The sequence below is a fragment of the Protopterus annectens genome, chromosome 4.part1 (assembly GCF_019279795.1).
Source record: "Protopterus annectens isolate FY-2018-M chromosome 4.part1, PAN1.0, whole genome shotgun sequence".
Lineage (NCBI taxonomy): Eukaryota > Metazoa > Chordata > Ceratodontiformes > Protopteridae > Protopterus > Protopterus annectens.
Window position 1 is genome coordinate 743231691 of NC_056734.1, and position 12493 is coordinate 743244183.

A 12493-nucleotide genomic window follows, 5' to 3' on the forward strand; every position below is an offset into this window, starting at 1 on the left:
TTATAGCTTTGGAGAGGGCTCATCAGTTGTTAAATTTAGGTTGTCAAGGCAACTGGCTGCTTTGTGCATTTATATGATTGAGCACAGGGTTCTGATGACAGGGACCCTATTTGGTTTACAGGGGATAGAGTACACCTGAGTGATTTGGTTTAGATTTGTTTAATTTGCATTTAAGTTTGTTTTTTGATGGTTTGGTGAAAATTTTGGAGTAAATGAGGGGGAACAGCCTATGTCAGGTACTTTGGCAGAGTGGAGAAGAAGGGATGGCTTGTCCGTCTTCTGTTCCCCCTCTGGTGTTGGGTGTTTGAGTCAATGAGTTCAATAAGCTGGAGGATGAAAGTGAGTGGTGGGACGCTGCTTGAAGTAAGACAAGTGACCCATGGTGATGATGCTGCTAATTTGGTCAGGGTGAGCTGGAATATGCTACCTTAGTAAATGGTTGCCTGAATCTTAACGATGCGTACAATAAACTAAATTTTGTTCAGTGAAGTTATATTTATCAAAATGTAATAAAGGTTGTCAAATGTCATTTGGTGTGTTTTGTTTATTGGAGAGGAGCAGGACAAATTAAGATTTTAAAATTCATATGCTGATATGACTTAACATTTCATAAACCAATATATCTATGATTAGCAATCCAAAGTAGCACTATTATTCATATGTCACTAAACTAGCTTTGAATAAATAGGTAGATTATGAATTATTTAATATTATGAAAATTAATTAATAGTAGAACTATTCACTGTCACTTATAATTGGTGCAGTATAAACAAACCAAATTCAGGGTGACTACTTATTATTAAAACAATTAACCACATGGGTAATAAACCCAGGCTTATAGCTCAAAAACTAACACCCTGTCACACAACCAAGCCATCAAAAAATGTTATGATGTTAATATCTTACTAAATACGTGACTCTAAATATTAGAGTTTGTTAACTAATGCTATTTTTTTAATTAAATGTACAAAATGCAATTATTTAATTATTCTATATATAAATATTCTTGAAAATAATTTCCCAAAGGAGGCATATAAAATAACTACGATCTATGATATGTTATGTTTGGAGTTACTAAATATAGTACATATTTCACCATCCCTCTTAATGGTGTAGAATTACAGGGGTATTACTTATTTCTTTAAAATTTTCTTTCCAACTTCATTTCTCCTAAAACTGACAATTTTGGAACAGAAGGTATCCAATTAGATTTTAATAAGTGATGACATGAAATAGCGCTGAATACTTTTCTTCATAAAAATGAAAATAATTCATTTTCACTTATTCTGTCAACTTCACACAATACTTCTGCAAAACAATGAAAGATGTTTGTAAATGAACTCAGATATCAATGTGCTTGAGTTTGCTTTAAAACTGATAGACTGAATGGTGATTACTGTCATCTTCAACTTCCAGAAATAATGGAAAGCTACAGTGGTAGTTCAATAGACAAAAACAGGGGAACACAAAGTAATTTTGATTGATTTTGATTGATTTTATTTTAAAAACTGGAAACTACTCTACTGGATTATATAATTATTCAATAAGAAACTTTGGAGAGTTGGAGCCAAATAGGTTAATTGCTGCTAAAGTCCAATCCTGTCAGATTTAAATTCTACAGAAAACTACAATCCTGCCTGTGAAGCAACCAACCAGGTTGCCCTGAATGAGTAGTGATGGACCATACAACTATCATTCATTAACTATCTTCATTAAGTTTCTAACTGACAAAACATGTTAGGCAATCAATAACAATATAAAACACCAGTTTACTAAATGCCACCACAAATGACAAGGGAACAAAACTCAGCTGCGCAGTGGTGCAGCGGTTAACGTTGTCACCTCACAGCAAGAGGTTCTCCAGTTTGATTCTTGGCTGGGGTGCCTTCTGTGCAGAGTTTGCATCTTCTCCTTATGTTCACATGGATTTCCTCTGGCTACTCTGGTTTCCTTCCACATTTTAAAGACATGCGACTGGAGCATTTCTCCCCAGGCCTCTGCTGAAATAGGCTCTGTGTAGCCTAGTCAGACTTTCCTGGTCAACAAATGTTAAATAAAGTAAATAAAAACAGTCACCAGGATGGCAACTACTCATGCATCAATGAATAAAAGAAAACTGAAGCAAAGAGTCAAAGAGCAAACAAACTAAACAAAACAACCTGACAATGTTCCCTGAGTGCTGACCATGAGAGACACCAGTCAGCAAAACTCACTACAAAATGAAACAAGTTTTCTCATTAATCCTTCTCTCTTTCAGTCTCTCTCTTATAATTATCTAACCTACCTTCTAAAATTAATTTCATCTCTTATGGACATGAACATGCAGTGGCTCCAAGTTATGTACAACTGCTAAACTGCCACCAGATGACAGCAAGCACCCAGCAGAGATGATTTAAGCAAGCTGTGTCTTAAGCCCAATCCTGAACAATGTGCAGGGATGGACAAATTTTATGCTGAACACAGCATTTATAGCTCCAGGGGAAGTAAAGGATGATGTGGTAAGCAGCAGCATGTAAGAAAAAGTTAGCAAGTTTTAGCCTGAATGACTTTATGACTGAAGTGGGTTTGAAATAACAAAATGTGTTATATGTACCTTGCAATGTTTGTTTTCCTTTGCAAAAGTCTTTGATTTTAATAGACAAAATGATGCAAGAAAAAAAAAAAATAGAAACATTCCTAAAGAAATCATTATGAGATTTCATTCATATCCACCGTGCTGCAAATGTAAACAGCTGATTGTATAAATAATACCATAGAGGAGAAAAAAATGTAAAGTTGCACTTGTTTAATATGTGAAATAATAGAGATTGTCATGCAGGGAGGAAAATACAGCCTGGAGAAAGGAAATGCTATGATTAGGGTGCAATTGTCATGTATTATTTTTTTTTCAAGGAAACAGATCTTGAACTGGACGAGATCTTACTCTTTTAATTTGTTACTTCATCAGTGTGTTTTACTGTAACTGGCTTGTTGAAAGGAATTTGTTGTACTTAGCATGCAGAGTGTTAGATCTTTCATAAATCCTGTGAAAACATATACTGTTGTGGATATCTTTTTTATCTTTTTGCACATGTATTGACCCTGTCATATATTAATTCTCTGAAAATAAAGAGAGATCTTATCCGTGCACTGCAGCCTATGCTATAGTAGTCAAATAATGTTAATGCAACACAGCAGAATTCATGAATTACAGGAATGTACCAAAGTGTGGCTAGATAAAATCTTACAGCACCTTCCCCACACATACCATTTTCTTGATAATAATCAGTGCGCATTCCTGAATCTGCAAATATTTTAATATATAAACTTAATTTTTAGTTTCCTGATTAACACTTACCAACAAGTTTTGGCCATGGTCTTTGCAATTAATGAAGTTAACCACGATACAAAGATACTTCCAAACATATCACTGGGATTTCGTATTCATGACTCCTGCTATTCTGAGGTCAGAGCACTCAGATGTGCCATGGGGATGCTATCTGGAGAAAGGGAGATGGTTCCAAACTACAGATGTCAGGCATGGCCGAAACTCTCTGCAGTGATTGGAGATGAATCCTCATCATCATCAATCCCTGTTGCAAGGGTCCTGGGAATCTATAGGTACCCACAGGTGAGAGCTTCATTCTGCCATTTTAATTACCACTTAAACAAAAGCACTGTCTGTTTAGCCTCCTGCAGTTCAGAATACAAGCGAGGAGAAAAAGGACAAACCATACTTGAATTTCACATTTTCAATATTACCCTATGATGTACAAAACAATACATTGCATTAGGCTATAGTATAATTTTAACTTTTATATTTTAAAAAACACATTGTTAATGCTTATGTAAGTGGCAGCTATTATAGAACAACCAAATGAAAATATTAATTTAATTTATTTCATTGTTAAATGATAAGTGACCACATCAGTTTTAGATTACTTTATTGATGTCCTAAGCCTAAATTTATTTATTCATTTGTGTATTTATTTATTTATTTATGCATTTATTCATTAATTCATTCATTTACTGTCATTTGATTACAGGAAAGTCCGACTGGGTATAAGTCCATTTTTGGCAGATGCTTGGAGAGAAAGTCTTCTAATTATTACAAAACATTTTAAGAGCAATAGTTTTACAGTATTCAAAATAAAGCAAAGACATTTGCAATTTAAATAATGATAAAATAGACATAATATAAAAACATTGGTTAAAAATGTATACAAGCATATGACAATCATGTAACAATTAGAGACATTTTAGGTAAGTTAGTCTAATAGAAACAGGAATTGCAATATGAAGTAAGAGAAAAACAGACTTATGGTATATGTAGAGAGAGTCAGGGAAGACAATCTGATAGCATTAAGGAAGTAAATGAAGAAGGGAGATTTAGGAGGTATGAGGAACAAAATGGTACTTGCTCATGTTTAAGGATATAATTTATCCTGGTTTGAACAAGGACAGAGCCAGATTTTAGCTAGGAAGCCTTTTAGAGGGGTTTTGAAAGATGGGAGGAAGAGTATAGACTTGATGGATACAGGTAAGGAGTTCCAGACCTTAGCAACCGTGTACAAGTACAGACAATGCCCAGCAGATTTGTTAGGTTTGTAGACGGACTGGAGTTTTTGGCCACTGGTTTGCAATGACAGACTGGGAACATAATTGTGTAGATTGCTTTTTTTTTTTTTTTGTGATGGACAGGCAGATGGATACTGAATAATTTTATAGCTGGTAAGAAGTTATGTATATGTAAGTTGATGTGTAAGCTCTAACCAATTTAGGCTTTTCAGTGCTGTATAGTGGTGGGTTTTAAAAGGAGTATGTGCTGCAAATTTAGCAACTTTGTTACAGCATTGTTCAAGTTTTAATTTTTGTGATGCCTGGAGGTTAGTGAGGATGGGAGTGCCATAAAGTAGAGTGTGGAGGAGATAAGTAGTGGCAAGTGTAGTTTCATTTGCATTGGTAAGAAAGTTTTTGGCTCTGTAAAGCCTCCCTAGTTTTTGATAAGTTTTTCTTATGCAGTTTTGTATATGTAGGTTGAATGTAAGATTATCATCCACTATCACCCCTAATAGTTTGCTATGACAAGTAATTTCAGTGGTTGTATTATTGAGACAGGAATTAAAATTTAGTTTTTTTCATCAGAGAGGGATTTGAGGGAAAAAGGTAGTCATTTGGTCTTTTTTGGGTTGAGCATGTGTTGTGAGTTATGAAGCCATGTTTCAGTGACTGTTAAAACTTCCTATGTATTTTCTTGGAGGTGTACCATTTTGTCAGTTGTGCAAGTGAGAGTGGAGTCACTTGTATATTGTATTAGCCTGGCCTGTTGAGCGGATGCATAGAGGGTGGTGGTGAAAATGTTAAAGAGGAAGGGATCAAGGATAAACCTTGTGGTACACCAGTGGTGATTGGGAGGTAAGGAAAGAGCATGGAGTGCCATTTTACTGACTGATACCTATTGGATAGGTAGCTTTTGAACAACAGAAACATGGGCTGAGAGAGCCCTAGTGAGGACATCTGAAGTAGAAGTTGGTGGATTCTGAAAGCTGGAAAAGGATAGATAAGGAGGGAAGTATTTTCTTTAAAAGAAGAGAGTTAGGTTGTCTTGGTATCTTCTCTGGAATTTAAGGAATAAAGATGCATTAAAGGCTAGATATAATGATGTAGTCAAAATAAGAAGAAATTAGGGTTTATTTGAGAAAAGAAAAAGATACAATGTGGAACAGATAAGTACTACTAGGGAGGGTTGTGATTATGGATGGATATAGTGCAATGCAGTGTAGGAGGGAGAAAGATAGTTGGGAATGGGCCTAAAAATTAAATAGAGATTGGGAAGTAGGAAATAAGAAACAGAAGTGTAAAGTAGTTAGGTCATTTGGCGGAGGGTTCTGGAATAAGAGTCACAAGTGAAATATGTATGTAGGAATTATAATTTTAGAGTAAGAGGGTGGGGGCTTCCTGATTTCAGGTCAATTTATAATGAGAGCAGTCTGTTTTAGCCAGAACAATGGAATTAACAGAGATGCAAATAAAACAGCGTGTCTGTCATTTCCTGAGACTAAATAACTGGAATATTCAGTGTAGCCTATTGGTCAAGCAAAAGGGGACAGTGACCAACTTAGTAAGAGGTCCTTAGAGTGCACGGACTATTTAATAGAGATTTCAATCACAGAGCAGCAGTGTAATAACTAATTAAAGTTAATATGCAGCAAAGTCTTCATTATAAATATGCTTACATTAAGCAGTGACAAAATTCTCAGTGAACTTGTATGTGCAGGGTCTTGTGGCAGAGCTCCTGCAGTATCGAGGTCAGATGTAGTGACCACAGGCTATTAAACAATGACAAAATTATCTGTAAACTTGCATGTTATACACATACGGAGAGATTAGAATATTATCCACTGGAATGTAAAATGAGATAAAAATTTGGAGTATCTATGGAAGCATTAAAATTGTGAAACTCTATAATGCCATTACTGATGAAGTCTAATTTTCAAATCAGCTACAAGGAAATATAACAAATTGTTTTTATAATTGTTACTTACATGTGCAGATTGCACTTGTTTTTCTTTCTTTCCAGTGGATAAGAATTTCTTCTAATTTGATCTGTGCTTTCCATTTTAATTAAACGTCATGTCATCTACTTTAATTTTCCTTTACTCAGATAAAAGTAATGTTGTTACTCATGTCTTAACAATAATCCTGTCCATGTCCTATTACCAGTTCCATCAGCTAGATTTAAAATTCCCAACTTTAGTGATCATTCTTCATAGTCACGGTACTGAGTCACTGTCTCTTGCAATTCTAGTTAATCCCACAGGAGTTGCACTGCCAAGCTAAATTTCTGCAGCAGATATGGCCTCAAAAAATGGCGACCTGCCATATGGATCACCTCTTGAATTATCTATACATCATCCTGGATCATATATTAATTATAAACAGCATTGCTATTTATAACTGTTTATTTTCTGCAGTGCATCAGAAAAAATGGTGTCAAGTACTAAAGTACATCTTCAGCTGTCCTGGGTGAAAGAAAATGGCCAGTCCCATCCTCAGGCATTAATTTTCTGTGGATAAGTTACTTTTTTTGCAGCTAACCATGAACATGCAGTCATTCACTGCCTCTGGCATTGCTATGGTGCAGAAAGTATGTTAACTTTTTGCTGCTAAACAATCATGTAGCTGAATGTATTCTCAGCTTTATTTCTCAGTGAATACTATGTTACTTTTGGGCTGCTAAACATATCGCAGAAACAGAGTTCAGTTACATAGTGAAATCAGATTTTTCACTGTCAAATAGAACCTCATTTTATTCTGTGACAAATTCAAATATGTCTAATTGCTACATTTGCTTCAAGAGATGAAACATTTATAGTTGTCATTGCATTCAGAGGCATGGTGTTTGTTCTATTGTGAATGTTAAAATTCAGTAAAAAATTGTCTGCTTTGTAGTAATAATTCTTAATTATATTGACTTTTCTGACTTAAACTATGATCGCTAATTACTGAAATGCTTGAACCTAAGCCGAATATATGGCATGCAAAAATGAATTAGTGTTATAGGCAAGTTTCCTGCCCAGGTTTGATTCTATAGTCGGCACATATGGAGTGACTGACACTAGAGAATGCAATAGAGGTACTGGAAAATTAATTAACAAATTAAAGTATGTTGAGCAAAATGCTTGTTGCCTAGCAACAAAAGGCATAGTAGCTGGACCTTGGACAAAGTAGGAAAATGAAACCATTAAAAAACTTGATTGCAGGTTGTAGATTAAAACTAACTATATTTGGGAATAGCTGCCTCATATTTTATACCTGTCTCTAATTAAAATAATATCCCTACTGTAAGGTATTCTCAGGTCATCCATTGATATTTATAGTGGGCAGAAAGTATAACCACCTTCCTGTCCATTGGAAGGATACTGATCTCACCAAATCATGCAGAAACACTAGATTCCAGAGGGGCAAAGAGTAACTTTCACACAAAACCTCTAGTCACTGCATCATTTAAGCACAAGGTATTGTAATTATTCATAAGCTTATGTGAACAGGTTCATAGGTAAGCTGCCCTTGCAGGCCCATTGTAAGCTAAGTCAATTTCCCCAAAGGTGAGAATCAAACTCTGTACCTTGTGTCTGTGAGGTAAATACCTTAACAATTTTGCCAACCTCAGCCTTGCTAAATATTTTAGTTTGTTCATAAGCTTGCAGCCCTGGAGACATTGAGGAGCCCAGCTCAAATTTCCAATTGTCCAAAAGAACTGTTTTGTTAAGTTACTTGTTCAAGATTGCACAGTAGGCAAATAAGGGCTTAGGGAATCAAAGCCTCTAATACAGGAACTACAGCTCACAGCTAACTGGCAAACATGGAATACAACCCTATTTCTTATGCCTGTGAGGTAAATGATTTAACTATTAAGCCAACCCCAATTCTTTAAATAAGTTGACAACTAAACACTAGGTAATAAGTCTGCAGACTATTACATGCATAGCCACTAACACAACACAGTGAGAATTGAACTCTGTACATTGTGTCTATAAAGTACACACTTTAACCATTATGCCAACACCTCTTAGTTGGATCCAGGAAGCTATTAACATGCCACAAAACTAATACTAAATTATTACCAAGCTATTCCTAAAATAGGTTGCAAGTTAGGCAACATTCCAGTGCAGGGGCAACCCGATTCATATTTTCAGCCCACGTACACACCAGTCAGGAAAGGCCTTTTCACTTAGTTAGTGAGACTGAAAGTAGGAAGAAAAATATATAAAAAACAATATTCTATGTACAAAACTATAATAATAGTTTGTATTCACTCTCAAATTAAGATAAACCATCAGTGGCTGTCCATTTAACTTATATGGTCATTAAGCTTCTCCCTCTCAGCTCACTTGTTAATCAGTAGAGAGCCAACAAACTATAGTAAAACAGGTATTATGCATCATAATATCTTTCTGACTCTCCTAACTGTAACCAACCAATCAGTTAGTGTTTTTTCTCTATTTTTATCTTTTTATTTAGATAAAGTCACTTTAGTGAGAAAATAATATTTACCAGTTTCAACTCCATCCATACATACTAATTAAATCCACCATGTGCAGTAAAGCTGCAGGTCACATGATATAGACCTTCATAGGTTCATAGGTCCATAGGTGTTTACTAGGCTAATGACCACAAGGGCCTTTTTAAGACTAGCTATGCATCCCAAATCTCTGAGGAGTTCTGATACCCTTGATAAGTGTAAGCATGGGCCTGGGAGATGAACCATTTACAGGTTACCTCTGTCTATTAGAGACATAGGTGCCAAACTAGGAATGAATTTACAGTTTTCTATCCAATTATCCAAGTTGCACTTGAATTGGATTAGGGGGAACTCCGCTTCACATAGATAGGGAGCCTGTTCCACAGACAAGGTAGTCTCTGTGATACATACTTATCTCTCCAGCAGGTCCTATTTATATCACAGGCAAGGTTTATGTCTTTAGAACAGGTAATTATGGTGCTGTTTGTTTTGTGGATATGCAGGTACATCAGAGTAGGGTCTGACAATGCCCTGTATGCCAGGCATAGAGCTCCCCTCAAAAGCCTGTAGGAGACAGAATACAGGGATAGGGCCCTGAGGCAGTCTGTATAAGGCAGATTATTTATGCCCTGTATTCTTTTAGTGAGGAACCTCTGTGGACATTCCAGCTGTTGGATATGCCTGGCTAGGTACATACCAAAGGGGGCATTTTACTCAATGATAGGTCTGATGAATGTCAAATACAGTGGAACAATTACTTCCTTGGACTTAGATGCCATACCTTTGTTTATAAGTTATGCAATATAAAATGATTTCCTCACCACTGTAGACATGTGATGATAAAAGGCTAGATTACTATCTATGTGTGTCCCTAAGTCACTGACTACTGGGTCAACTCTAAGGGGTGTTTTGTCAATATGATAGTTACCAGGCATGGATGACTTCCCAAACAATACTGTTATGCATTTCTTGGCATTTGGTTTTAGTCCATGACTCTGACACCAGTTGTTTGTCTGTGTGAGCCCTTCTTGGAAAACATTTGTGTCAGTGTGAGATTCAATGACAGCTCCTAATTTGCAACCATCTGCAAATTTAGTCAGCCAGAGAACACTGACATTGGCTTTGACTTCTGAGAAGTAAATGCCAAAAAGGAGCAGTCCAAGGACTGATCCCTGAGGGACTCCACTTGTGACTGGCCTCTTTGTAGAGGTGGACCCCCCAATTCTAACTTCCTGTTGGCATAGACAGCTAAACCTTCAAATTGGATGCTCATCAGTAGCATAGGGTGGAAACAACTGACATTAGTTGAGGGTTTGCAACTGAAGGGAAAGATAATACATTTCTAACAAAAGAACCTCCATCACACAACAATCATCATAAATCTATCTTGTCATAAATGCTTAATGTTCATCTGCTCATTCATTTTAGGAGTGGATTTCTATCTTAACTGACCTATTTGTAATATCAGCCCTCAAATTTAATATAAAAGGTGATAGGTTTCATCAGTTAACTTTCCCACTTAATTGGCTGTCATGTTACTTTTAAAAGTTACTGAAAGCTACTTTTTTCCTGTGGAGATATTGTGCTTATTATACTTTGAGGGACTGGGGCAAGTGTTTAAAGTGTTTCTTTACAGTGTTTTCTGTAGGAAAAAGTGACAGTTGTGTTCCTTTTTTACTGACTGTTGATGCTAAACTTCCTCAGGAAACAAGCACCATTCTTGGTTTTGGCTATTTCTATTACTACAGCTGCTCTGTTTACCATTTCTGGATTCATGTTGAGTCATCAAAGGTAAAAAAAAATGAAAATCATTTTCTGAAACCATCTTTGATGAACAAATCAATGATATTTTTCAAGGGGCAAGGCACCTCCTACACCACCAGACTTACATACAACAAATCTGAGGTTGCACAACAGTATAGAAAATAAGCAAACTGGACTGTAGATGAAAGTAATTTAGGTGAATAGCATTCACTCCTTTTGTGTTCATTCAAATTGTATTTGATGACATGACATGCTCAAATCATTTCCCTATGTGAATTTTTAACAGATCACTTGTAGTGAGGCTAATGGATAATGGGTCAGGTTCATTCATTCTGATAAACAAATACAGGTGCTACTTTTTCCTGACAGTCAACAAAAAATATTTTTAGGATCCTATGGAATTGCAAAATACAGAGTAAGATTACTGTGTTAAGGGGGTGAAATCAGCCACAATGATTTCTAGAAGCACTTGAAACTCTGGCTTCACTATGCATTCTTTTTTTGGTAACAATGAACGTAAGTTGTTGTTTGTCTTTCGGCGTTTCCCAGTAAGGGGTCGCCACAGCGGAACTCCAGTCCACTAATGATTGGCAGTAGATTTTTACGAAATGCTGAGGTGACAGCTCAATGCGCAACCTTCAACGAAGGCACGCCCATTTACGCATGCATGTCTTTCAAACGCTACCCAACTGTGGGGAGGACATGCAGACTCCACACAGAAGGCACTCCCAAGCCCAGCCGAGAATTGAACGGGAAAACCTCTTGCTGTGAGGTAACAATGCTACCACCGTACCACCGTGGCATCTAACAATGAATGTAAGTTAAGTCCCAGAATACTAGATGAAAAAGAACTTCTCCATCCCAAGATTCCTTATGCCCACACATCTGATACACTTTTAAGGTATGATTTAATTTTGTTACTTCAAAAATGTTACTCAGCTACTTGTGGCAGATACCATGTGTGTGTGTGTGTGTGTGTGTGTGTGTGTGTGTGTGTGTGTGTGTGTGTGTGTATATATATATATATATATATATATATATATATATATATATATATATATATAAATCTGCAGACAGACTGGTCAAAACAATGCTTAGTAATATACATGGAAAACCAGTTTTGACTGGTTGATAGATTTCTTTGATGATAGATTAAAGGAATATTGCTGTAATGACTTTTAATGACAGTGCAGTTTTCCCTCATCTCCATAGCTGTCTGACCTTGAAGTAGGTATGTATGATACAAAACTCACATGTTTACAAGGAAAACATGCAAACTCTGCAGAGAAGGCAACATAGTAAGAAAAGAATCAGAGGAACTGGTGCTGCAGGACAGTAGTGCTAACCATTGCATCACACTGCTGTCTTACTTCATGATATTTTTGTTTTTGCATTGCACATCATGAAGAAAATAATCAAAAACTCAGTTTTCCAGATGTGTTTTCCACATGTCATTTTGAAACACAGACCTTATAGGATCGATGAGATAGTGTTTTAAAAAATAAAAATAATAGAAAGTACAGTAATCTTTGAGAAAGTAATGGTAAAATGATTAAAGAGCACAATGACATTTGCCTTATTGATTCATCATAAATTGTGAATGTTATTCAGCTAGAAAAGGTGATGGTGTAATTAGCTTTGACTGAAATATGACATCGAGGACAGTAAATATAGTTAAGTATACTGGAAAATGTTAAAGTTGATATGCAGTATAGTAGTGTTAGA

General features: G+C 36.1%; 1 protein-coding gene across 1 annotated transcript in view; it reads left to right on the forward strand.

Moving 5' to 3' along the window:
- Positions 1–11278: 11278 nt before the first annotated feature.
- The window catches only part of LOC122801282 (extracellular calcium-sensing receptor-like), a 150073-nt gene continuing 148858 nt past the window's right edge, over positions 11279–12493 (forward strand). The window contains exon 1 of the mRNA XM_044070829.1: positions 11279–11284. Within this exon, the coding sequence (XP_043926764.1) occupies positions 11279–11284 (6 nt within the window). The remainder of the gene's footprint in view (positions 11285–12493) is intronic.